General features: G+C 53.1%; 11 protein-coding genes across 11 annotated transcripts; 5 read left to right on the top strand and 6 right to left on the bottom strand.

Moving 5' to 3' along the window:
• Nucleotides 1–84: 84 nt before the first annotated feature.
• On the bottom strand, nucleotides 85–1,344 carry J4E93_008509 (uncharacterized protein; the record flags this gene model as incomplete). The annotated part of the gene is made up of 1 exon (XM_049346408.1): nucleotides 85–1,344. The coding sequence occupies one exon, from the start codon at nucleotides 1,342–1,344 to the stop codon at nucleotides 85–87; it is 1,260 nt and encodes a 419-aa protein (XP_049196298.1).
• Nucleotides 1,345–1,585: 241 nt separating this feature from the next.
• On the bottom strand, nucleotides 1,586–4,032 carry J4E93_008508 (uncharacterized protein; the record flags this gene model as incomplete). Its single annotated transcript, XM_049346407.1, has 2 exons — nucleotides 1,586–3,852; nucleotides 3,906–4,032. The coding sequence occupies 2 exons, from the start codon at nucleotides 4,030–4,032 to the stop codon at nucleotides 1,586–1,588; spliced, it is 2,394 nt and encodes a 797-aa protein (XP_049196297.1).
• An 836-nt stretch (nucleotides 4,033–4,868) lies between these two features.
• J4E93_008507 (uncharacterized protein) lies at nucleotides 4,869–6,642 on the bottom strand (the record flags this gene model as incomplete). Its single annotated transcript, XM_049346406.1, has 4 exons — nucleotides 4,869–5,182; nucleotides 5,244–5,729; nucleotides 5,784–6,474; nucleotides 6,532–6,642. The coding sequence occupies 4 exons, from the start codon at nucleotides 6,640–6,642 to the stop codon at nucleotides 4,869–4,871; spliced, it is 1,602 nt and encodes a 533-aa protein (XP_049196296.1).
• Nucleotides 6,643–8,989: 2,347 nt separating this feature from the next.
• Nucleotides 8,990–10,808, top strand: J4E93_008506 (uncharacterized protein; the record flags this gene model as incomplete). Its single annotated transcript, XM_049346405.1, has 5 exons — nucleotides 8,990–9,156; nucleotides 9,201–9,494; nucleotides 9,541–9,716; nucleotides 9,763–10,133; nucleotides 10,182–10,808. 5 exons carry the CDS (start codon nucleotides 8,990–8,992, stop codon nucleotides 10,806–10,808), a joined length of 1,635 nt encoding a protein of 544 aa, XP_049196295.1.
• A 74-nt stretch (nucleotides 10,809–10,882) lies between these two features.
• Nucleotides 10,883–11,966, bottom strand: J4E93_008505 (uncharacterized protein; the record flags this gene model as incomplete). The annotated part of the gene is made up of 2 exons (XM_049346404.1): nucleotides 10,883–11,886; nucleotides 11,936–11,966. 2 exons carry the CDS (start codon nucleotides 11,964–11,966, stop codon nucleotides 10,883–10,885), a joined length of 1,035 nt encoding a protein of 344 aa, XP_049196294.1.
• Nucleotides 11,967–12,338: 372 nt separating this feature from the next.
• J4E93_008504 (uncharacterized protein) lies at nucleotides 12,339–13,341 on the top strand (the record flags this gene model as incomplete). Its single annotated transcript, XM_049346403.1, has 2 exons — nucleotides 12,339–12,606; nucleotides 12,659–13,341. The coding sequence occupies 2 exons, from the start codon at nucleotides 12,339–12,341 to the stop codon at nucleotides 13,339–13,341; spliced, it is 951 nt and encodes a 316-aa protein (XP_049196293.1).
• A 100-nt stretch (nucleotides 13,342–13,441) lies between these two features.
• Nucleotides 13,442–15,193, bottom strand: J4E93_008503 (uncharacterized protein; the record flags this gene model as incomplete). The annotated part of the gene is made up of 5 exons (XM_049346402.1): nucleotides 13,442–13,770; nucleotides 13,825–13,972; nucleotides 14,023–14,219; nucleotides 14,271–14,669; nucleotides 14,725–15,193. 5 exons carry the CDS (start codon nucleotides 15,191–15,193, stop codon nucleotides 13,442–13,444), a joined length of 1,542 nt encoding a protein of 513 aa, XP_049196292.1.
• Nucleotides 15,194–15,796: 603 nt separating this feature from the next.
• On the bottom strand, nucleotides 15,797–17,254 carry J4E93_008502 (uncharacterized protein; the record flags this gene model as incomplete). Its single annotated transcript, XM_049346401.1, has 7 exons — nucleotides 15,797–15,825; nucleotides 15,878–15,962; nucleotides 16,010–16,468; nucleotides 16,526–16,587; nucleotides 16,637–16,893; nucleotides 16,944–17,106; nucleotides 17,158–17,254. 7 exons carry the CDS (start codon nucleotides 17,252–17,254, stop codon nucleotides 15,797–15,799), a joined length of 1,152 nt encoding a protein of 383 aa, XP_049196291.1.
• Nucleotides 17,255–17,520: 266 nt separating this feature from the next.
• Nucleotides 17,521–18,838, top strand: J4E93_008501 (uncharacterized protein; the record flags this gene model as incomplete). Its single annotated transcript, XM_049346400.1, has 3 exons — nucleotides 17,521–17,664; nucleotides 17,712–18,349; nucleotides 18,394–18,838. The coding sequence occupies 3 exons, from the start codon at nucleotides 17,521–17,523 to the stop codon at nucleotides 18,836–18,838; spliced, it is 1,227 nt and encodes a 408-aa protein (XP_049196290.1).
• A 295-nt stretch (nucleotides 18,839–19,133) lies between these two features.
• J4E93_008500 (uncharacterized protein) lies at nucleotides 19,134–20,561 on the top strand (the record flags this gene model as incomplete). The annotated part of the gene is made up of 1 exon (XM_049346399.1): nucleotides 19,134–20,561. The coding sequence occupies one exon, from the start codon at nucleotides 19,134–19,136 to the stop codon at nucleotides 20,559–20,561; it is 1,428 nt and encodes a 475-aa protein (XP_049196289.1).
• Nucleotides 20,562–21,009: 448 nt separating this feature from the next.
• On the top strand, nucleotides 21,010–24,561 carry J4E93_008499 (uncharacterized protein; the record flags this gene model as incomplete). The annotated part of the gene is made up of 8 exons (XM_049346398.1): nucleotides 21,010–21,304; nucleotides 21,352–22,341; nucleotides 22,393–22,712; nucleotides 22,977–23,189; nucleotides 23,240–23,271; nucleotides 23,322–23,448; nucleotides 23,498–24,002; nucleotides 24,056–24,561. The coding sequence occupies 8 exons, from the start codon at nucleotides 21,010–21,012 to the stop codon at nucleotides 24,559–24,561; spliced, it is 2,988 nt and encodes a 995-aa protein (XP_049196288.1).
• Nucleotides 24,562–24,991: the final 430 nt, after the last annotated feature.

Here is a 24,991-nt window from a genome sequence, read left to right as displayed (position 1 = left end):
TCGAAAATGTTCCAAGGTCCGCCCGCGCGATGTTGAGTCTTCCGGGACGAAGGAACAGAGTCAAGTACCGAGCTCGCAGCAGCGCTAAACGTCGTATGGCGAGATCTGTTGCCGCTTCACCTCGTCCGTCTGCCTCGACTTCCAAGCCACATAGTACTTCTCAAACTTGTCCTTGGTGATCTCGTTCATAATCCGCGCCTTGCCCTGCTGCACCTCATCCTCGGTGCCTCCATACGTAGTCTCAGACTCATGCTGGAAGAACGCCATGAGATACCTCTGATGGTATTCGACAAGCGCGTCGACATGTTCCGGGAGCAGTGCCTTCTTGTCTTTGCGCATAACGACGACACTGCAAACTGAATCCTGCCATTCAAGTGGTGCGAGACCGAAGTTGAGACCCCATTCTTTGCGCTCAGGTTTGCAGCCGATGTGAAGGAATGTAGCTCCAGTGTTGGTGTAGGGAGAAGAACTGGTGTTCGCCCGAGTTCCCCACTTGCGAACACTTCCGGAAATGCGCTGCACAACGATGGGTAGCTCAATGTGCTTTGAAACATCGGTGGCTGCGTGGAAGAACGAACGATAGGCTGGAAGTTCCATAGGCTCATAGCGAGGACGGCCTTCAACTTCCACATCACCATCGCAGTTGATCCGTACGCCGACCACGCTACTCAACTCTTCTTTGATGTCCTCAATCGTCGGACCAACAGCGTACTTGAAGTAGTAAGTGTTGAGCTTGTGCGCGATGATACGAAGGTCGGAAGGACCGAGATCTTGACTGTACGACGCATCTTGACTGAAAGGAACGTCATCGAAGGCATCAGTCCCATACGCAATCATCGGACCCCGCCAGGCGTGCAGGTGAGGAGAATGGGAATCGATGATCTTGTCGATGGCCATGTTGTGTGTCGATCCATCGTGGAGAAAGTTCTCGCGGTAGGACAGGAACAAGTTGTACGGGAGACGACGGGCGAGCGCGTGATTATGCCGGATCTTCATATCTGTCATACCACTCTCTTCTGCAGACTCTGCTTCTTTCTCATTGATGGCGGCAAGCGCACCGGGGCAAGCTGTGAGGCAAGGGTGTCCGTACTCTCCATCTTTGGTCGTAGTCTTGAGCCAAACGAATCGTGGTGCGCCCTCATCGGAATGGAAGTAGATCGCGCGAGTGTACTTCTCGCCAGGTTCTTCGGCTTTGGGCCGGTCTTGAAAGTCCTTGACGGATTTGCAGAGAATCTTGTGAAGAGGCCACGCCTTCTTCTGGCACTCTTTGGAGCAGTACCAGCTGGAACCGCAGCCAACGCAACGTAGTGCGCCCTCGTTATCGCACTCGTCGCAAAGCGTCATCGCTGTCTTGATCGGCCGTTCAGTATCGGGGCTGGAAAAACGTGTGGGAAGGAGTGGATGACAAAAGGTGGAAAGAGCCAGTCGGTGTAGCAAACAAACATTATGGTCCGAGCGCAAGTTCGACGGTGAAGGTGAGATGAAGATGGAAGTAGATTCACATGTTGCAAGTGTTCAGTAAGAATTGCAGTCACTTGGTAGATTGCTATATACATTTCATATGTATAGGTATACGAAAGTCCATTTACATGGTGCTCTGGAACTTCGCAGGCTCAGCGCCATAGTCGCTACCGTAACCTCCATACCAGTAGTCACCAACGTACTCGACGCCCTGAGCAGTCTGGTTAGGACGCTGAGGCCACATGTCTAGCATAGCCTGCTCTCCCGTCAAGGTAAAGTTGACACTCGCAAGCGGGTGGTTGTCGATCATCATGGTGTAGTCACCGGGGTACAGGACCTTGTTGCCCATCTCGTCGACCCTGGCAAGAGACGCAAGAGTCAGGTTGAGAGTCGCAGTGGCGGAAGAGCCTCCAGCAATGTTGTGAAGACGCTTGTAAGAGACGAGCGACTTCTTGGGGTGGGGCGCAGGACCGAACTCTCCAGCAATGTAGCCAAGAGTGACGTAGTCAGAGCTAACATCACCATCGTTGGAGACCTCGACATCGACAGATACGAAGGGGCAACGCTCGAGGAAACCTCCAGTGCTGTTGCAGTGCTGAGTGAGGGCAGAGATGGCGTAGCTCTGTTGAAGCTCGCTAGTGACTTCAGCGGAGAAGTTGGTGTAGTGCAGACCGTGACCGAACTCGTAGACGGCGGAACCGTTGTACCACTTGTAGGTACGTCCAGGGTTGTTCTCACCGGGGCGCATGTTCATGTCCATCATGGAGACCTGGGCGATGTAGTTGGAGGGGTACTGAGTTGTAGGGAGACGTCCAGCGGGAGCAGTCTTTCCGGTAACAATATCGATGATGGCGGAACCTCCGTCCTGACCGGGGTATCCGGCCCAGAGAATTGCAGAGATGTTGGGGTTGTTGACGAGAGGAGTGTTGTCAATTTGTCCACCTCCAGTGACCACGACGATGACTGGCTTTCCGGTGTCGGCGAGCAGGCTGATAACATCGAGCTGAGCTCCAGTCCATGTGAGGTAAGTGCGGTCGTCGTCTTCCGCCTCAACGCTGTTGTCAATACCACCGACGTACATTAGGACATCGCTGGTAGAGTACGCGCCGTAAAGGTTGGACCAGCGGTTGGTCGTTGGGTCGCCCTGGCCACCAGGGTTTCCGCCAGCATAGTTGATGGTAACGTTGAGCTGCTCGAGAGCATACAGAGGAGAGTGAAGGTATGTAGCAACACCAGCGTAGTTACCAAGGAGCTGGTCGGTTGCATTTGCCCAGTCACCGAAAAGTCCAATTGACATAGATGAATCGACAGAGAGTGGCAGTGTACCATCGTTCTTCAGCAGAACAATACCCTCGGCAGCGGCCCTGCGTGCGAGCGCCTGCGAAGCGTTGGTGGCAACCGCGTCAAAGCCGAGCTGACGGTAGGGCTGGTTGTCGGCAGAGTCGAAGTATCCAAGACGAACGAGCGAGGAGTACTGACGGACAAGGGCCTGGTCAAGGACAGCTTCATCGAGCAGACCATCCTTGACGGCAGCGGGGAGGTGCTCCTGCATGTAAGTACCGCATGTGAGATCGGTACCGGCCTTCAGGGAGTCGTAAGCAGCGCCAGCACGAGATGATGACCACTGGTGAGGGAGGTAGACGTTCTGAACAGCATCGCAATCGGACGTGACCCATTGCTCTTCGTTCGTCCAGCCCCAGTGCTCACGCAGAATGGTCTGCAGCAAGTAAGGGTCGGCACATGGTGGGGCACCATTTACCGCATTGTAGCTGCACATGAAAGCACCCACGTTCGCCTGAACACAGGCCTGGAATGGGACAAGGTAGTACTCAACCATATCCTGCTGAGAGATCTCCACGTCGTTTTGGTAGCGAAGGTTACCGTTCCAGTCCTCAACGTCATAACCGGCGTAGTGCTTGCAAGTTGCGACAACACGCTTGTAAGGGTCAGACGCGTCACCCTGAAGTCCGTGGATCAAGGCCTGGACGTAAGAAGACAGATGGTAAGAGTCTTCACCGGGTGTCTCCTGTCCGCGGCCCCAGCGAGGATCACGGAACGGGTTGATGTTGGGTGTCCAGAAGTCAAGACCAGTCCTGTTCGCGTTGTTGAAAGCACGCGCTTCGGTTGAGATGACCTTTGCAACTTCGGTGATGAGTTCATCGTCGAAAGCCGCACCCATCAAGATGGGCTGGGGGAACGAGGTGGAGTAGCTAAACTCTCCCTCATCGCTGAAGTTGGTGTAAGGGCCAGCAATGCCGTGAAGACCCTCGTTCCACCACTGGTAAGGTGGTATGCCGAGACGGGCAACGCCTGGCGAGCCACTGCTCGTAGCGTTGATCTTCTCCTCGAGAGTGTAGAGAGACACGAGGTTTCTCGCACGAGCTAGCGGAGCTGGAAGGGGATTAGCATCGTGAAAACGCCGTATGAGTGGGAGATGAACGTACACGCCGAAGGGTCGCAGATGGTCTCATTGCTCAAACGTCCACTGGTGCAGTCCGGGAAGACGTATTGAGCATACGCTCCTGTGGCAGCGAAGGCCAACACTTGCAGCGCACGCGTCGAGGTAAACATGACGCCGGTTGTCTGGTTTGGTTCGGATGGTCCTGATGCAGCTCGTCGTCGTCTTCACTCCATGTCTTATAGCACAGTAAATAGCCGTAGTCACCGACCCTGCGTCAGCACGCGGTTGGTAAACACCATAGCCCACGATTCCCGTACGTCATGGTCTCGTCGGCCACGCGGTTGAGCAGCGGTCGCCAGTCCACTTATTTCCGAGCGCCGAGCCAGTCTTGTGTCCGAAGCCACTCCCGATGCTTGGCCCAGAGGCATACGGCAGCCAAGAATGTACCCGAGCCGCATGCGGAGCCCCATGGTACTTGCAAAATCTGTGAGGGGTTCGCGCTAAGTGGATCTCCCCGCCCTCCGATTGGCTGCGCGTAGCTATGCATTCAGGCTGAATGTAAATCTACGACTGTAAGCATCACACCAGACGAGCGGTAAGTTTAAGGCACGGCAACTACATGGACAAGACATCGGTCAAATATTGGAATTGCAGGACGAGCTCGCATAAGCATCAGCCGAGCTCCCGGAAGGTATGCGCCAATGTGGGCTGGCGGAACAACGGGATACCTAGGAGCATGGTATTTGCTTATGCCTCAACAGCTTCTCCATATTTCGTCATAATCGCGCGATAGTTGTCAACGTGCAACAGGCAATGCAACTTTCACCGTATAATCACCGCAACACCTTTCCCGTCTTCTTATGACACGTCGATCCAAATCTGCCATCCGCCCCTTCCGAATCAATACTTGCACACATACGCTGCGGAGAATGCACACTGAGGTGGCCCATACTAGCGACCGCCACTGATGTCGTCTATTGGCCCGAACTGGTAGCAATTGCCGCGCTTACGAGGGCCAGTTGGATCTCTTAACGGTCATCGGCATGCCATCGCGTGGTTTGGCCTCGAAAACAAATTCCTGGTAGGCGCGGTCACCGAACGTCAAGTCCAGATCAAACCACTCTGTTCTAGGCGTCTTGTTGGGTTTTAGATCCGCGCAAGTAAAGTCGAAGTCGCGTATTGTCAGAAGGAATGTGATCACGAACTCGTCCATCGCCAGCGGTTGACCCAGGCACGCCCGTGGACCCCTCTCGAACGGACGCCAGGCGTGGCGCGGGAAATCTTCTCGTGTAAACCGATCGGGGTCGAACGAGAGCGGATCTGGAAGAAGTATTAGCCACCGGATACGCATCAGTCAGAAGGATCGATAGATGCCACTTGCCTGGAAATATCGCTGGATCCATATGCATAGCCAGTTGGACGGGGCAGATCATAAGATCTTTGGCCGGCCATTCTCGACCTTGATACGTAAGAGTATCGATGCCCTTGCGCGCGGTATTGCCTATCGGGTAGAACCTCAGGACTTCCTTGACAACGTTGTTTGTGTAAGTGAGCTCGTTCAGTTTATTCGGCTCCCTCTTTAGCATTTCGTACGTTGCCTCGATACCGGGAGTGAATACTCGGTCGTGTTCTTCTCGCATCTTTCGTACCACTTCAGGGTGAGCGCTGAGCAGCATTGCTCCAAAGCAGATGGTATCCGACGTGGTTCCAAATCCAGCGATCAGAAGAGTCTTTACCTGAGTAAGAGCATCTTGGATGAATTGGGGGTCGAGCACCTCTACTTCGTCCTGTCGCTCTGCAACATAGTCTCGCAAGATGAGATCCATGATGCCTAGACCTCGCTTTACCGACAGATCGAGCTTGTCGCCTGCAAGCTACATGTTAGCCGCCTCGCCAGGTTTCGATTGACTTTCTTACTCACGTTTTACGATCTCGAATCTCTCTTTGATGAGTCCTTCCACAATGGCATCAAACTTTGCGCGTTCGGCGTAAACCTTCCTATTGACGAAGAAATTGCGGACGTAGTTGAAAGACTCTCGCGTTGTCATATGAGCACGACACATGTTCTCAAAGTGCTGCAGAGCAGGGCTGCCTTTGGTCTGCGCGTCGAGAGATCGCCCAAAGGTCGTAGTCGCGATGACATCGAACGTCAAGTGCTGGGTGAGATCCTCGAACTTGAATACCTCTCCCGATTTAGCTTTCTCAGAAAGACACGACCGAAACTTCATAACCTCATCGGCAACCATCGGCCTCATGTTGGTGACATGCGAGATGGCGAAAGCAGGACTCAACATCCTATGGAGATACTTCCATTGCGCGCCATTCGTTGTAACGATATTGCCGTCTCCAACCAAGGGGTCGATCATCAGTCCCTCGCCTTCATGCTTGGGGTGGTTCCGAACGGCTGTCATGTTGAGTGCGACATCCGGATCCGTAATCACGATTTGCGCCCATGAGATCGGCCACAAATCGATGTAAAAGAGACCTGGCATGTCGTACTTCCTGGCAATCGTAACTATCGCTGCCTGATAATGCCCACCATTGGGTAGCATCTGGAAAGCCTCGCCTAGCAATTTGAGGTGCCCGAACAGGAAGCTGTGAGGCGGTTTGGGCTAATGCGCTGTCAGTGCGGCCTCAATTGGAATCCATGATGGATACCGTCCACGTACAAGGTCCTTGTAGAAGCGCCGCACTTGGATCAACCTCATTACGCCATATGCGACCGCCGCAATGACGCCAGAGAAGAGTATCGTCGCCCATGGTAGGTCACGTAGAGCCATGGTGAAGAGCGAAGGTGTCAGATCTACAAATTTTGGGGGTTGGAAGTAAATGAAGTCGTGCTGGTCCGGGCCCCGATCGTGGCCCCTTGGCACTTGTGGAGTAGATCAGCACTAGACCGTCTCGCTACGCTTGGTGGAATATCTCCAGCTTGTGTTGAAAAGGCAGCTGTTTGTGTACTACGGCCGTGACAGCATCAATCCCATATCGTCAGAAGCTCTTGTCATTGGAAGTAGCTGTCAGGTTGGAACAACCATCGCGTCATGGCCACTCTCCTCACCATGTATCATTCACGTATAACTCATAGGATTGCATTCGCAGGCATGCTCAATGAATGGCTACTCCATCTCTTGCATTGCCATTGCCTATCACGCGCTTCCGGCCCGTTGATTGCGGGCGCAAAGCCTAAGCAGGGCGTTATTTGTAGCGCAGACGCTGCGGCGCCTTCAGACACGAAATGTCATGACGTGTCGTTCCAACCTCGGGGCTATTCAGGTAGGCGCGTCTCTAGCGTGATGGCTGGAGGTTGAGGCAGCCCACTAAGGAAAGAACATCTGTGGACATCGCCCAACAGAATGAAAGTCTACATCGCTTCTCGAAATAACAGTTCACATCTAACTTGTTGCTCTATTGACATCTAGAAAGGTAATGTCTTCGGGCATCCCGCACCCGCGCACCGCCCCACAGCAATCGCGCCGAACGCGTATCCAACAATCCTGGGTCCCGTCGCATCGCCTGCTCATCAGGCCTCCAAACTTCAGCCACCAACCCTGGCTCGTATCTGGAACACGATCTACGGTATCTGGTCATTCGGGATCTTCTCCTTCGCCGCGATTCGCATCTCGTCATCCAGCAGCGACATGAGTACCTGGTCCGTGCCCTTCTTCAGCCAGGTAGCATCGTGCGCAAGCGCTGTATGAACACCAAAATGGCTCTCCAGCAGTCCTATTTTTGCAATAGTATCTTTTGCTGAAGTGAGGTCTGTATGCAGGGACATGCTCACTGCTCCTGGACCTGGAAACTCCGCAATTGCTCGTGTGCCGTCCAGCAAATCCCTGACCGGTCAGTAAACGCCCGATTGTAGCGACCATGCACGTCAGCAAATGCCTGGTGCATTTTAACGTACCGCGAATGACAGCCTGGTTCACAGAATTAGCGAGAGCAAACAGAACCTCCGCGAGACAACGTACAATCGCTGCCAAGTATCACCCACTCGCCGCCTTGCAGTCGTGCAGCGGCAGCCAAGTTACCCGGCATATGGCCGGGTGCATCAAGAATCCAAAAACTACAGTCTCCAAAATAGTCCAGCGCTCTCTCAAATGGACCGAAAGGCTTCCATACGCCTTGTAGCTCATCCCATTTTTCTGTCGAGTTCTCCGGGTCGAAAAAGCGACCGTCCCACTGCAGGCTTGGATCTTTCATGTGCCCTGGCTGACAGGCTGCTCTCGTGCCGGGACCGAAATACGCCTTTGCATTTGGAAAAACATCGCTGATAGGCCGCGAGTGGTCCCAATGAGCGTGGCTGCAGGCTGCTCAGCGAACTTCATTCATGCCACTCTTGTATCCATACCTGAACAAGACAGTATCGACATCTTCCGCAGCTACGCCTCTTTGCGCCAACTGCTGAACGATAGTCCTCCTTGGTCCGACATGATTGACGATATCCAACATGAACTTGTTAACCCAAGGGGTATAACAACTTCGGTCCTTCAAGAAACTAGTCAGAAGAAGATCCAGGTATCTAAACCTGATATTGGCCTACGCACCTCATCCAACCCAAGATCCCAAAGTATGTGTCTTCCCTTGTGCGCGATGTAAAACGCCCAGTTGTACATGCGAAATGTGCCACTCTCGCCAGCATGCAAGCGGCTCAGATCTCCTAGAAAGCTGCCGCCATCAAGCAGAACAAGACTGACAAAGGCGTCAGTATGAGGGAGGCCGGCCTCCATTGTTGGTGTCAGTTGTGCAAGATACTGGCTGCGTGTAACATGTACATCTACCTAGGTAGCACTCTATCTAGCCGAAAACATGCTTGCTAATTGCCGAGCTCACCTATCGATTGAATTACGATTTCCTCATCGATGCGAGGCGCAGTCGCTGTAGTACCCCCACATCCCGCACGCAGTGTTTGGTTGCGGCTGATTGCCCCACTACTGAAATGGCAGGTACAGGTGCGGGGTAATTATCGGACCATCATTGCCCCCAACGTACCTGCTTCCAAAGAAGTAGCTCCAGGGATGCGCAACTTCCTTCGGCCAATCCAAACAGACACTAGGCAATAGTAAACAATCCGTTAGTCTATGGACCGATCCTTTGCTTCCTACCATCCCATCCCACGCAGCAGCCAACATGTCGGAGACCCTCAAGCACCAACACCTAGGTGAAATAGAAGGAAAGCCAGTAGATGGCGCAATCCAATTTCTTGGCCTGAAGTATGCTTCGTTAAAAGACCGCTTGGCTGTACCCCAGCTTGTTGACAGCTATGGATCTGGAAGTACAAATGCCACCAAATTTGGGTACGTTAACTGGTGAGGCCGATTACCATTTACTAATGGACTAGTCCTCCTCCAGTATCTCCAGTCGGTGCCATAGAACGCGAGTTCGGCTTCATTCAGCACTCTCTGCCACTCCCAGAGGTTCCGACGCATTCCGATCTCGAATGTCTAAACCTCAACATCACGGTGCCGACCAACAAGGATGGAGCTATTGATTCAAATGCTAAGCTGCCTGTCTTTGTCTTCATACATGGAGGCGGCTTTGCTGTTGGGAGTAGCTGGTACCCACACTATGATCCAGCTCCCATTGTGAAGATGTCTGTCGAGAGGAAAAAGCCCATCATCGGCATTACCATCAAGTGGGTCTTACAACCTGGAGCACACCTATTCTACTAACAGATACAGCTATCGACTGGGATTCACAGGGTTTGCGACTTCCGAAGAATTGCGCAAAGCAGGATACAAAGCGAACAACGGCTTTCACGACCAGCGCACGGCTCTACAGTGGATCAGGAAGTTCATAGGCGGATTCGGGGGTGACGCAGATGAGATCACAGTATGCGGAGAGAGCGCCGGTGGACGTATGTTTTGGACGCTGTTGATATAGAGCTCGACTAACGTACGCAGTGTCTGCGACAGTATTGCTCTGCTCGGAGGAGCCGCTGATGAAGCGCTGTCTTAGTACCGGAGGAGCTGTGCTACTGTTCAAGCCCATTCCCGATTTTGTGGCCGAGTCATCGTATCAAAAAGCTGTTGAGGCATTTGGCCTGACGGACAAGTCGCCCGAGGATCGTATCAAGGCCCTCCTCAGTATACCCTTAGATGATCTATGGCAGAAGGTGCCACCCACAGCACCGATGCTGCCTTCAGTTGACAAAGATACCATGCCGGGCTCACCAGATTTCCTTACCGTCTCATCTCAAGAAGATAGCCCAGCTTTCATGATGCCGGGCAGGAAGTGGTGCAAGGCCTTTATGATCGGAGAGTCAAAGCTGGATGTAAGTTGACTATCTTCCTTCTCGGGATATGTGAGCTCATCCTCTTAGGCGAACATCATCGCATACCTTGGCCTCGATGCTCGCAAACCAGGCGTCGCGCAAAAGTTCATCGACTCCTGCAACGCCACACTGTCCGCCAAGCCAGAGGTTGCGGAACAGCTTCTCACATCCTACAAGATAACCCCCGAGACTCCGGACGAAGAGGCTCTACTTTCGATACTGCGCTTTGGTTCCGAGATATCTTTCTACGCGCCTGCTCGTGCCTTCGCCCAAGGCTGGCCCAACACATCCGACTCGAAGTTCTTCCTCTACCACTTCAACGAAGGAATACCTTGGGAAGGTCGCTTCAAGGGCGAAGCAGGCCACATTCTCGATGTATCGTACCTTTTCCAGAACTACAACGAGCACCTGGACGATGCGCAGCAGAAGGTAGCACGAGAGTACGGAGAAGACTTCATCAAATTCGTCAACGGGGAGGACCCTTGGCCGCCGGTAAAGACCGACAAGTTGTGTGCCAAGGTTTACGGGCCTAGTGCCGATGGTGTCACGAGCAGATGGGTTCCAGATGGTGATCCAGCGAAGATTGGAAGAGATGAGAGGGTACTCAAGCTGGGAGAGACGGCTGGGTTTGATGCCATTATGAAGGTCTTCCAGAACTTCTTCCAAGGAAAGTAGACGATATGAAGACTAAATGAGGGAATTAGGACGGGTTCGCAACACCACTATGTACATTAGAGATGACAGAAGCCTTACTCCGCAAACTCCCACGTTCCATCTTCATTCTTCCTCCCTTTGTCTTCGTACCCCTTCGGTAAAACACCGCCAATATGCAAATATATACTACTCCCATCCCTATCAACACACCTCTCGTCCTTCGCCGCCTCTTCCCAAACCTCCAACGCCCTCTCCGCCATACTCGGCCTCACCCCAACCTGACCCGCGCTCTCGATACCCAACCCCAGATCCTTCAGCATCATCTGCGTCTTGAACCCCGGCTTATAACCACTGTTACTCGGCACCCAATACTCTTTCTGCACATTGGGAATGGGCATGACGTGATCGCACATCCAAGACTGACCAGTGCTATTCTTGATCACGGAGTATAAAGCGGAGGGGTCGAGGCCGTGAGATACGCCTATTGCGAGGGCTTCGGCGGTGGCGAGGAGAATGGTGCCGGAGAGGTAGTTGTTGCATATCTTGGCGGTGAGACCGGCGCCGAGGGTGTTCAGGTAGAAGGCTTTGGATGGTGGGCCAAGCATTGTGAGGGTCGTCGTAATTCGCGTGTCTGGAGAAGCGGGAGAAGTTGGTGTTTGCGCGGGCGGTGGGTGGCCGATCAACATCGATAGTGTGCCTGCTTCTGCTGCTGGGACGCCGCCGGATACGGGGGCGTCGATGTATGTACCCATGTCCGCTTCTTTCAGCTTTTGGCCTACTTCTTTTGTAGTGTTGACGTCGATTGTGCTGCATTCTAGCATTACCCTTTCTTGGTCTTGTTTCGCTGCAATCACTCCGTCTCTCTCATCTAGATACACTTTTCTTACATCTTGTCCTCCTGGTACGATGGATATCAGCACTTTTGCGTTTTCCGCTGCTTCGCGTGCTGTAGTGACGATTTCTATGGGGCCGTGGGACGAGTATTGGGTTTTGAAACGGGAGCATGCGGAGGCGTTGATGTCGTTGATGTAGAGGGTTGAAAATGGGTTTATCTTTTTGCGGATGTTGGCTGCCATTGCGTAGCCCATCGCTCCGAGACCTTGTCACTGTTAGTGATGCCTACTAAGGTACTAAATTGGAGCGCTCACCAATGAATGCGTAGTTATCTGCCGACGTCATGTTTCCAAATGATACTCTATCTTGCAACAATAGTAAAATCAACCTTCTGATAAGTTACCCTTCAATATGCTTCAGCTTGTAGCACTCATCATGTTCCTTTCCATGTACTCATTTGATCGGCTAGCGTCATTCGTTCCTTGGTGTTCACCCAAGCCCCACATCATCCCCTCACTTCCCCAATTGCCCTTCCCCAATACAACAACCTCGGCGTACTACTCCGAAATCGTTGTCATTGAACACGCGTAACCTTGCATTTGACGACATAGCATGGTAGTCATGTGAACGCGACGCGACATGTACCCACCCACTTCACACTCAACTGCTAACATCTGAGCGCAATCACAAATACACTCATCTTTGTTCTATTACACCATGTCTTCAAAACCCCTCCGGGTAGGCGTTATCGGTCCTGCAGGGTTCGGAGGATCCTATCTCACCGTCGAGTTGCTAAACCGCGGCCATACTGTTGTTGGTATATCACGCAACCCCGAAAAAGTAGGAAAGCATCCGCGCTACATCCCCAGGCCGATAGATGTCGACCAAGTCTCCATAGAAGAACTATCGACAGTTTTCGAAGGCCTCGATGTCCTAGTCAGCGAGTTCGGACCACACACAGCTGGTCCTGGGGCTTTGTTGTACAGTACGTTCCAGCCAATTCAAGATATCAGTACCGAATAACTGATCAACGCCAGTGCCATTCCTAGAATCCGTCCGCAAGATCCTGCTCGCCTACAAACTACGACCCGCATCGTACTTCGTCTTCGTCGGCGGCGCAGGCTCCCTCCACGTCCCCGGCACAAACATCTCCTGCGTCGACCACCCAGACTTCTTCCTCGCCTACCGCCGCGCCATCTCCACATCACTAGCGCACATTGCGTACATGGAAGAGCGCCTCGGTATCATGGGTACCTCGCTGCGACGATACCGCGAAGCCAGATTAGCAGAGAGTTCGGGAACGACCACGGAAGAAGACAAGACGGTGATAGCAGACTACGAGAAACAGATTCGCGCCAAAGACAACGCATCAGACTTTATTAAAGCGGGGCGAACAGCGTACATGTTCTTCGAGGACCGCAGGAACTTTGATTGGAGTTTTGTTTCGCCGTCTGCTTTGTACCGTCCTGGGAAGAGGACTGGGAAGTATGAGATTAGCGTTGATGATATGGTGTTGCTGGGGGAGCAGCAGGAAGGCAAAGATGTGTTTGAGGGGAGGTTGACGGGGATCAGTGTTGCGGATATGGCGATTGCGATTGCGGATGAGATTGAGCAGAAGAAGTTGGTCTGGAAACATTGGAGTGCTTGGGGTGATATTAGTGAGGATATGCCGGCGCCGGCGTATGTGTATTTGGATGAGGTGGAGGGTGGCAGTAGATAAGCTTGAATCAGCAGAAGTTTTGAATGAAGGGATGGAAACTGTTTGCTTGCTCGCTCAGTGCTGGTAATTCTTCTTTGGTATCTTTTTTACTTCATCTCTTCTACACGCTCATCTCCTTCAAATTCTCACTGACTTTGAATGGCGCCTCTGTCTTGCTTCTGATCTCATCCACGGTGACGCCCTTGGCATGCTCCTTCAGGGTCAAGCCTTCGACGCGATCGCAGTCGAATACTGCCAGGTCCGTGATGATAGTGCTCACGCACTTTTGTCCTGTGAGAGGGAATGTGCATTGGTTCAGGATCTTGGGATTGCCCTTCTTGTCAACGTGTTCCATGGTGATGACAACTTTGGTTTGTGTGGGGTTCGCGACTAGGTCCATTGCGCCGCCGATGCCTTTGACCTTTCCGGGAAGCATGAAGTTTGCGAGGTCTATGAGTGGTTAGCGGGGGTGAAGGGTATACATGATCGCGGTATATCACAAACCTCCGTATTGGTTTACCTGCATGGCACCCAGCATAGCGACGTCTATCCGACCTGATCGGATCATGCCGAAGGACTCGTGGCTGCCAAACGTTGATGCACCCTTGATCAGAGTCACGGTCTCTTTTCCGGCGTTGATTAGGTCGGGGTCCTGAGCTCATTAGCCACACTGTCAACACCCCTCTGTTATCGTATTCTCACCTCCTCGCCAGGCTTGGGATACCGTCCCATACCCAAGATTCCGTTCTCAGACTCCAAGACGATCTCGGTGCCCTCGGGCAGGAAGGCAGGTGCTGCCAGCGGCATGCCGATACCGAGGTTGACATACATGCCATCCTTTAATTCTTGTGCTGCGCGCTTGATGATGCGCTCGCGCTTCTGCGACGACTCGGTCGAGCCTAGTACTTTATCAGCCACGCTCTCTCATGTCATCATCCGCAATGACTTACCACCCTCCAGCAGTGCCTTCTTCTGCTCCTCGGGGCTCTTCCAGAAGACCTTCCGCTCGATCTCCTTGCCCACTGTGCTCTTGATCACCCTCTTGACGTATATGCCTTGGAGGTGAATGTCTTCTGGTGCGATCTCTCCATCCTCAACAATCTCATCAGCCTCGACGATCGTCATCTTCGCGTTCTTGCCCATGGCTTCGTTGAAGTTGTTTTGTGCTTTGCGGAACTGGCAGTTGCCGAGACGATCGGCTTTGGCGACTTTGACGAAGGCGTAGTCACCGAAGATGGCTTCTTCCATGACGTAGGATTTGCCGTTGAACTCGCGCGTTTCTTTGGGTGGGGCCATTTTCGCAATGGTGCCGTCGGTGTTGTATCGTACGGGAAGCTCACCGGTTTGTACTGGAGGGTGTTAGCTGTGTCTTGCCCTTTTCATCCCAAAGTGTAGATCGCATACCTATTGTTCCATAAGCCGCTGGGGTGTAGAAAGCCGGTACACCCGCAGCACCAGCAGCGCACTTCTCTGCGATGGTACCCTGGGGGGTCAACTGAAGACTCAATTGACCCTTCAGGTACATTTGCTCGAACACCTTGTTGTCTCCAATGTAACTCGCAATCATCGTGCCAATCTGTTTCGTCTCCAGAAGCTGTCCAAGCCCGACGCCGGGCATACCGGCGTTATTGCTGACCACCGTGAAGTTTGTGAGGTCGCTCCGATCGCGTAGAGCGTTGATGAGGGTGTTGGGGACTCCAGAGAAGCCGAATCCACCGACCAGAACTGTCGAATCGGACTTCATGTCCTTGATAGCTTCTTGCGCGGAGGATACGATCTTGTTGATAGCTGGTCGAGACGCGCTGGCAGAGAAGAATCGCATGCCCGTCGCTGGGCCGCGCCGGCGCGCCGAGAAAAGGAGAGAACGTTGCATCGTGAGGTTCGTAGTCGTGAGTCGGGAAGTATCGAGGAAGTGAAGTCGGAACGATGGGTTTCCGATCGCTTGGCTCAGCTTGAGATGGCACAAACGTCGTTGATGGCGTTATCCAATTCCAAAGTGTAAGCACAGCTCAATCGACACCAGATTGAAGCGTCAGACTCTCCACAAACCTCAGTGCACAAAGATTGCGTGTAGAATTGTGGTGTACAGTATAGCGGAGATGACGCTCCCCACACGAGCACCACGAGGGCATGCATGACAGCAAATAACCGATTGGGTCAGACCGATGCAAATGCCGTGCCGATGGCGGGTAAGAGCAAAGCTCCACAATCGGAGGTGGATGAGGACTTAGCCGGCCAAGATGCGGAGGTTGCGGCCAAAACGCACGTTCATTGGGCGAAGCCACACGCGGAAAAGGCAACGTGGAAAACATTTCCAAGGCCGAGCGGCCAAAGCTGGCTCACGTGCTGACGCGCCAACGCGTGTGAGAAAGGCTGATGGTCACCAACGAGCTGCGGACACATTTGGCATGTCTGCATTGAAGGATTGGTAGATATGTATTACTATGAACACTACATGACAAACTCATCCAGTTGATTAGTACAGATCGTGCACGATTTGCTTTACTGCAGCCTATGTCAGCTAAAGGATTTTCGGAGAATGGGCGCAACGACTTACAGCTAGCGAAGTCCTTATGGTCTTTGCTGTGTAGCGCACGCGATGCAATAGCCTCTTCTTCCGCATCGCCAGTCGGCACGTTGTACTATGCGAGGTTAGCAATGGCCTCCTTGGCATGCTTCAGCTACTTACAGCTGTCAACGTGGTCTTGTGTCCCAGCTCTTCGACCAGTCCAGCAATAGCATCGGCAACGACATGGGAATCCTTCTCGTCGCTGCCAGTACTTTGCTTCCCGATGTATGGGATGATCCTAGCGATTTGCTTCGCCTCCTCTGGGTTGCTTGCCTTGAAGTGTACCGTCGGTGCGAGACTGAGGCAGCTGGTGATGCCATGCGGAATGCTGTATGTTGCACCAATCGCATGGCCGATGCTGTGGCTGAGGCCGACTCCGCCGGTGTACAGGAAGGGAAAGAGTGAGGAGTAACAAGCAACGAAGAGCTTTGTTCGCACTTCGGCGTCGTTAGGGTTGGCTTTCGACTGCGGTAGGTATGTAAAGAGATCCTTGATAGCTTCCAGAGACATGCGTTTTGTGGGGATCTCGGCGGCGAGGGGGTGGTACATCAGCTCAACTGCGTGGTCCAGTGATCGAATCTGCGAGTGTGTCAAAGATAGGTTCTACTTCAGCGCCTGGGGAGGTGACGAACGTACTCCTGTGCTTGTCCAGAGGTTCAAGGGTGTGTATACGGCAAGTTCACCATCGTATACCACAGCTGAATTCGATTAGCCTAAGTCTCTCCGACCATCCGACATCGTGCTTACCCTTGGGTACAAGTTCTGGGTTGCTCACGGCAATCTTGTGCTTTTCTTCGGTGGTGAAGCCAGCGTTTTGCGTCGTCTCAGCTACACTCAGTGTTGTTGGTACAGCGATACTAGGTATCCACTTTCCGGTCTCCTCGTGGATATTGTATGCAATGGCTTTGGCTGAGTCGATGGGCGAACCACCGCCTATCGAAATGAGTACATCGCATCCGGACTTTGTCATCAGCGCGGTGGCTTCTTTGATATCTCCAATCGGCCTTGCACTTGTCAGCCTGCGCTTGTCATAGTTCAACAGCTCTCCACATACGCGTGTTGTCCGATCTTGCTGAATGTACCACCATGCGCAGAACCAAGTGTCTTCTCAATGTTCTTGATCACGGGAGTCTTTTCGTATAAGGAGCGTCCGGTGATGATGAAGGCCTTTGTAGCACCGAGCTCAGCAATGACATCTGAAAGCTGGCTGCTCGTTCCTATGCGAACATGTAAGTTTTCTTTTCGATTCGTAATCACAGTCTGCCTACCATTTCCGTATATCATGAGCTTGACGGGCGATGCCCTGTACACTCCCTTGGTAGAGGAGTCAATGCTGCCATTCTGGTACTTGTTCGGGAGCGCCATCGTGTAATGTCTTGTTGAGATCAGTTTGCGCGTGAAAATGTTCAAAGTAAATGGTCGCGTCCGCATGCAAGCTAGATTCGGCAAGCATCATTGCGCTGTTGCCCGAGTCGGCATGGAGGGGTCTCTCGCTCCTGCCCCACACATACACGTCGCCCCGCCACAGCTCTCGCCGCAACCACGATGCGGCACTTTCTCGGCCCTGTGAGATCATACAATAGGCATTCCTGTACCAATGCGACGCGTAGATTGTCAGTTGTTGTGCCGAAATGGCGTCCTTTAGCAAAGCCGCGCGCAATGTGCTGCAGAAAAGCCCGAACGATGTAGTTTTACTTTCTGCGGTCAGGTCGCCAATCAACCGTAGTTTCAAGGGCGGTTACAAAGATGCTCATCCAGAAGACATCCTGATGCCGGTGAGTCTCGGCAGGAGAACGGGCTGCACTGTTGCTGAATACAACAGATTATGAAAGCTGCAGTACAGCGAGCTGGCATCGAAAAAGTCGACGTGAACGATGTTATGATTGGGAATGTACTCGCCGAACTGGGCTTCGCGAAAACAGGACGCATGGCGCTCAATCATGCCGGCTTTCCAAACTCCACGACCTTCCATACGGTCAATCGGCAATGCTCGAGCAGTCTACAAGCCATCACCCACATCTCACACTCGATCATGGTGGGTCAGATTGACGTGGGGCTGGCTGGCGGTGTAGAGAGCATGTCGAGAAACTACAGCTCGCGGGGCATCCCGGCCGATGTCTCACCCACGCTGCTTGGGTCGACCGTCAAAGATGCGCGCGACTGTCTGATGCCTATGGGTATCACGTCTGAGAACGTAGCGGAAAGATACAAGGTTGACAGGAAGTCGCAAGATGAATATGCGGTGCGAAGTCATGGTCGCGCAAGTCGCGCCCAAAAAGAAGGTCGCTTTGATTGGGAGATCGAGCCCGTGACGGTTCAGAGGATGGACGAGGCAACAGGCCAGCCTGCAGGGCACGAAGTCACCAAGGACGATGGCATTCGGCATGGGTTGACTTTTGAGAAAGTGTCGACGCTCAAGCCTGTGTTCGGCGAGAACGGCAAGAGTACCGCAGGCAACTCGTAAGTGGACATGACTCAAAGCTCTCGCAAAGCTGACCTTTTAGATCTCAGATATCGGACGGCGCATCCTCCACCATACTCGCCCGACGTTCGTGGGCTGAAGAGCGTGGATTGAAGCCACTTGGCCGCTTCGTTGGCACTCAGGTCAAGGGTTGCGCCCCCGACGAGATGGGCATTAGCCCGATACACGCCATACCAGCATTGCTGAAGTGGACAGGCGTTGGGCTCAAGGACGTTGACATCATTGAGCTCAACGAGGCGTTCGCAAGCCAGACTATTGCGTGCATTCGGGAGCTGGGTCTCGATGAAGACAGGGTCAATCCGAACGGAGGTGCGATAGCTCTTGGGCATCCCACCGGCGCGACCGGGGCACGGCAGACTGCCACATTGTTCGGCGAGCTGCTACGCCAGGACAAGGAGATAGGTATTGTCAGCATGTGTGCGAGTACCGGCTTAGGCGTTGCTTCGTTGTTCGTTCGAGAGTCGTAGTTCCATAGAAATGCTATAGGCTTTGATGATGAGGATCACGAAAGTGTCGCGTGGGTCACGTGCCAAATGGCTCTAGCCCTTTCGAACTGTTAGCGCGGAACGCAGAGGCTGGCCGCTTCCGAGCTTGGAGGCCGGCATTGTCTTCCCCACACGATCCATGGATGCTGGCTGCACCCGCGTCCCACACGTCCACCGCTTCAAGGCCGCTATGTCTTGTATAGTGCTGGAGCTCCTTTTGGAGCTTCACCTCCCCTTCGTAACTCATTGAGGTGCTGCACCCACTGCAACACACATCATGTTCCTGTTTCGACGCGTCCCACTGCGTGCCATCCCCCGGCAAACCACCCTTCGTCTCCAACGGCGATCTCTCGGCAGCGTGAGCGCTATCGACTCAGTAATCTTCCGTACGCTGTTTGGAACCGATGAGATCAGAAAGGTCTTCGACGACAAAGCGTATATCAATCGATGCGTTGATGCTGAGACCGCTTTGGCAAGAGCACAATCAAAGTGCAATGTCATACCATCTCATATCGGAGAGATTGTGACATCCAAAGCTCGCGAAGTCGAACTGGACTACGATAGGCTACGCAACGAAACTGAAATCGTCGGCTACCCCATCTTTCCTTTGGTGCGACAGCTCTCTGCATCATGCGGTGAGGAGGCTGGGCGATACGTGCATTGGGGAGCAACAACGCAGGACATCATGGATCTGGCAAGCATTCTGCAGATGAAGGAGGGCCTCGAGATCGTTGAGCGCACACTCCGCTCCGTCATCAAAAACCTCGAAGACCTGTCAAGAAAGCACCGGGATACGCCCATGGCTGGTCGCACCCATCTTCAACATGCTCTTCCTATCACTTTTGGCCACAAATGCGCTATTTGGCTATCTGGTTTCCAACGACATCTCGAGCGTCTTGAGCAGCTCAAACCTCGCGCTTTGATGGTGCAGTTCGGAGGCGCCGCAGGTTCTTTAGCTTCACTAGGTTCGGGCGATGATGGCATTCGTGTTCGAAAGGAAATGGCAAGAGATCTGGGTCTGACGGATCCTCCGATCACCTGGCACGTCGCCCGAGATGGTGTTGCAGAGATCACCAACTATCTCGCGCTTGTTGGTGGTACCCTTGGCAAGCTTGCCCTAGACATTATCATCATGTCTTCCAATGAGCTCTCGGAAGTGTCAGAGCCCTTTGTACCACACCGCGGTGCTTCCTCAACTATGCCTCAGAAGCGAAATCCCATCTCGAGCGAGGTCATCTTGGCCGCATCAAAGGTCCTGCGATCGAATGCTGGCTTGGTGCTGGATGGCATGGTATCGGACTTCGAGCGTGCTTCCGGTCCATGGCATCTCGAATGGGTGGCCGTCCCGGAGAGCTTTGTTATGGCTGTTGGAGCGCTTTACCAAGCTGACTTTGCGCTCTCTGGTCTTGTAGTCAATTCGAAGCAGATGCTCACGAACCTCTACTCCACTAGAGGTCTTATTGTCGCAGAAGCTGTCATGATGGGTCTTGCTCCACACGTCGGTCGGTCAAAAGCGCACGATGTTGTCTACGAGGCATGCAAAGAAAGCATTGAGAACGACACCAGCTTGTTGGAAGCTCTACAGACACGACCCGAGATTACCGATAAGATCTCCGGCGAAGAGCTGAGCTCACTATGCGATGCAAAGAACTATCTAGGCTCATGTGGACTCATGGTGGACGAGGTCTTAGCTGCATCCAAATAGATCATATCCATGTCACTCATCAGGGCACAACAACCGCCAGCGTAGATATGAGAGAGAATCACATTCCGACTGGTTCATTTGAGTCAGCACTATACTTTCGATTGGTGCTCTTCTCAGAAGTAATCAAGAACCCCGCAAGTGCGCCACGTCCACATTACCACGACCTCCATGTGGGAAAGGCTATCATACTTTCATCTGACGAGTTCCACTAACCCGGTCGCGGCCACTATGTGGGCCTCTCACAGCTCCCGTAGCCCAGTTACCGAAACGGAAACCCCGCTATTATCAGGGTCGGGCCCCGCCACCACATACGATGTGCAGGCCGGACCACCCAAGTGCGGCAGATGTCGGCCTAGCATTCCACGGCCATGGATACTCCAATATAAGGCTGAAATCTTTACATGGTAAGCTAGATCACTCCTACAATCATCGTCATCCGCTAAACACCATGCAAGACTTCAAAGAACGCCAGCTCGTCACCGACCCCCAGAAGGCATTTCACTTCACAGATCTCCAAAGACTGAAGCCAACGCGTGCAAACGATCCTTACGACTACCAAGCAGGATGGGGAAATCGACACCAGTCCGAGGTCATTCCTGGCACTCTACCTGTCGCTCAGAACAACCCTCAAGAAGTCCGGTTTGGGCTCTACACTGAAGGCATTACATATTCAGCGTTCGCAGCTCCTCGTGCACACAACTTCAGTACCTATATGTACCGGTGTCGACCAGCGGCTGCTCACAGTATGTACTGCGGCACTTTCTCGCAAACATTGGCTAACATGTGACAGAGGGTTACGTTCCGATCCAGACAAAGTCCAACATCACAAACTGCTTCTTGTCCATCAATCCCAAGGTTGAGACGCTCCCCGAACAAGCAGAATGGCGTCCGTTCCCACTGCCGAAAGACGATGAGAAGATTGACTTCGCGGATGGTTTGCATACTCTCTGCGGTAGCGGAGACCCAAACATCAAGGAGGGTCTTGCGCTATACGTGTATATGATCAACTCTAGTATGGAGCAGCGAGCGTTCTGCAATACCGACGGTGACTTCCTCATCTGTGCCCAACAGGGTAATCTAGATATCAAGACAGAGATGGGCAAGATTTTCCTACAGCCCGGTGAGATCTGTGTCATCCAGCGCGGCATCCGCTTCTGCCTCAATCTAGCCCCGGGCACGCCAGTGGCGCGTGGCTACATCACCGAAGTCTGGGGTTCTATGTGGGAGCTTCCTGATCTCGGCCCACTAGGCGGCCACGGTCTTGCCAATCCTCGCGATTTCCTCTACCCGGTAGCTGCTATCGATGATGATTTGCACGTCGATTGGCAGATCGTTAACAAGACGAACGGTCAGCTCGTGGCGATCCAACAAGACCACAGCCCTTTCGACCTTGTCGCGTGGCACGGCAATGTCGTACCTTACAAATACGATCTGACGAAGTTCTCGTCACAGAACAGCACATCGATCGACCACACCGATCCTTCGATCTTCACAGTGCTCACAGCCAAGTCCCGCGATCCCATGACACCACTCGCAGACTTCCTCTGGTTCGGCCCAAGATGGGACGTTGCGACCAACACATTCCGGTTACCATACTTCCACCGCAATTCTGCGTCAGAGTTCCTTGCCTGTTTATACGGACAAGGTCTTGGACGAAGCGACGACTTCCAGCCCGGCGGTGGTAGTTTCGAGGGTGGCCACACGCCTCACGGTGGATTCCATGAGGGATACCAGCACGGCATGCGGATACACGAGAGCCACCCCGAGAAGATATTGACCGGTAAGTTCATCCCATCGCCGAGTAGTCGAATACGTATTAACAGCCTCTTAGAACAATTGACCATCATGGTCGAATCGAGCCGTCTGTTCCTCTTTACCGAATACGCTCGTAAGGGCTGCGGAACGATCGAGACACACGGTACCGACTACAAAGTCTGGGACGCTCTTCCGGACCGCTTCTCCGCCAACAAGAGAGCCCAGGAGTTGCTTGCCCGGATCAAAGACGACAAGATCGCCGAGAAGAAGAGACTTGCACCATACTACTTTGGTGGCTTTTCACATGGCGCAAACACCAGCGATACGGATGGTGTTCACGGCGAAGAGCTGAAGCAATATCTGAGCCCCGAGTCAAAGACCAACGGGACGAACGGCGTTCACGCATGATTGGGTCTCTATTTTCACGGTCTTGAGAATTTGTAGGCGTTTTAGCGATGTAATTTTGCATTCTCCGATACTACATGTACACGATAATTCCAATTCCACACAATGAGCATCGCAAGCTTTGGCATAGCGAACTAGAAGCGTCTGTGCATTCACACTCCATACCCTTTGCCGACCCCACAAGCGTCATGTGGGGCAGGAACTTCAAGAAGTTATGCTCGTGTTCTTTAACATGACGGTGTGTTGCAATGGCAGGTCTGGAGTAAGACCATGTCGTATTCTTTTGGAGCTGTCGCAAAAGCGGCTCAACGCGCGCACTTTGGACATGCGGCTAATCGGATCGCGAGTCGAACATCGCAAACATGGAGGAGGAACATTGCGACGAAGAGCGATGTAGACAAGCAGATGGTTGAGAAACTACCTTTGGCTGGCATCAAAGTACTGGATATGACGCGGGTGCTTGCAGGAGTATGTAAATGTTTCCCCGATGGAAGACCACAATCGCTAACATCAAGTAGCCATACTGTACACAGATTCTTGGAGATCTAGGGTATGCACCAACTGTAGACTCATACATGACATATGCTGATGAGCGTTCAGAGCGGATGTCATCAAGATCGAGCACCCTACAAGAGGCGACGACACGAGATCCTGGGGTCCACCAGATGCGCCCTATACCGATGGCATCGAGCGCCAATTCCCTGGCGAAAGCGCATACTATCTTTCTGTAGGATTTGCCGCGCGACCATGTCGTTTACACTGCTAACATGATGCAGGTGAATCGCAACAAGAAGTCTGTCGGACTTGCTTTCAACAATCCCACCGGTATCTCCATCCTCCATAGACTAGCCCAAGAATGCGATGTCCTCGTCGAAAACTACCTCCCCGGATCACTCGCAAAGTACCAACTCGACTACGCGACGCTTGCGAAGCTCAATCCTTCCTTGATATACGCGTCTGTCACCGGCTATGGGCAAACTGGGCCATACCGCGACCGCGCGGGCTACGACGTGATGGTTGAGGCTGAGATGGGCTTGATGCATATTACTGGGGAGCGCGACGGGCCGCCAGTCAAGGTCGGTGTAGCGGTGACGGATATCATGACCGGTATGTACACTGCGATCGGCATACAAGCAGCGTTGTATTCGCGGAAAGAGACCGGCTTAGGTCAGTGGATCGACGCGAGTTTGAGCGACGTGCAGGTCTCGGGGTTGGCAAACATCGCCAGCAGCGCGCTGGTGACAGGGAAGGGCGATAGCGGACGATGGGGAACTGCACATGGTAAGCGCATACAGGAGTTATGTGCCAGAATGGCGATGCTAACTCCACCACAGCAACAGTAGTACCCTACCGAGCCTACAAGACAAAAGACACCAACATCGCAGTCGGCGGCTGCAACGACCGCCTATACGGCATCCTCTGCGACAAACTCCAGCGTCCAGAATGGAAAACCGATCCCCGCTTCCTCACGAACGCGCTCCGCGTCAAGCACCGTACCGAGATCGACACGCTCGTAGAGGCCGAGCTCATGACCAAGACAACGCAGGAATGGTTGGAGATCTTCGAGGGAAGCGGGATGCCATACGCGGCTGTCAACGACATCAAGGGCACGGTCGAGCACGAGCACGTTCTTGCGCGTAATATGATCGAAGAGGTTGAGCACCCTGCTGTAGGCAAGGTGAAGCTTGTCAATCATCCGGTCAAATATTCGAGAGCAGAGCCGCGGATCAGGAGTCCGCCGCCGCTGTTGGGTCAGCACACGGATGAGATATTGAGGGACGTACTGGGGTACGACGAAGATGGAATCAGAGAGCTGAGAGAGAAGAAGGTAGTCGCGTAGACAGTGGCGTAGTAGTCGCGTACCCAGTATTCCAAATTCCCATCGCGAAAACGCGTCCGAAAACAAACAACCAGAGTACCAAAGCGCGAGCACACACGTCCTCACATGATTCAGACACACTTCATCTCCGAGGTCCGATTCTTCCGACGCATTGGGACACAAACTGTCCGAGAGTCAGCCACCGAAATTTCCTGAGCCGCGTGTCGATTGTCAGCAAAGTGACGTTTCGCGTAGGCCCCACATCTCACCGGAACGCATGGCCCCACATGCGCCATCGACATGCACCCCACAACGTCCTTCACGCGACGTGCTCTTGGCCATATCGCGGGTGTATTGTGCCCTGCATGTGCCATGTGGCCTTGATATTGCAAGAGCCGTTCGTGTGGGATGATGGAGGTAGTGGGGATGGGAGGCGTATTGGTAGTGTGGT

Source organism: Alternaria ventricosa (assembly GCF_023758065.1).
Source record: "Alternaria ventricosa strain BMP 2768 chromosome Unknown scaffold_17, whole genome shotgun sequence".
NCBI lineage: Eukaryota > Fungi > Ascomycota > Dothideomycetes > Pleosporales > Pleosporaceae > Alternaria > Alternaria ventricosa.
This window is presented reverse-complemented; position numbering and strand designations above follow the sequence as displayed.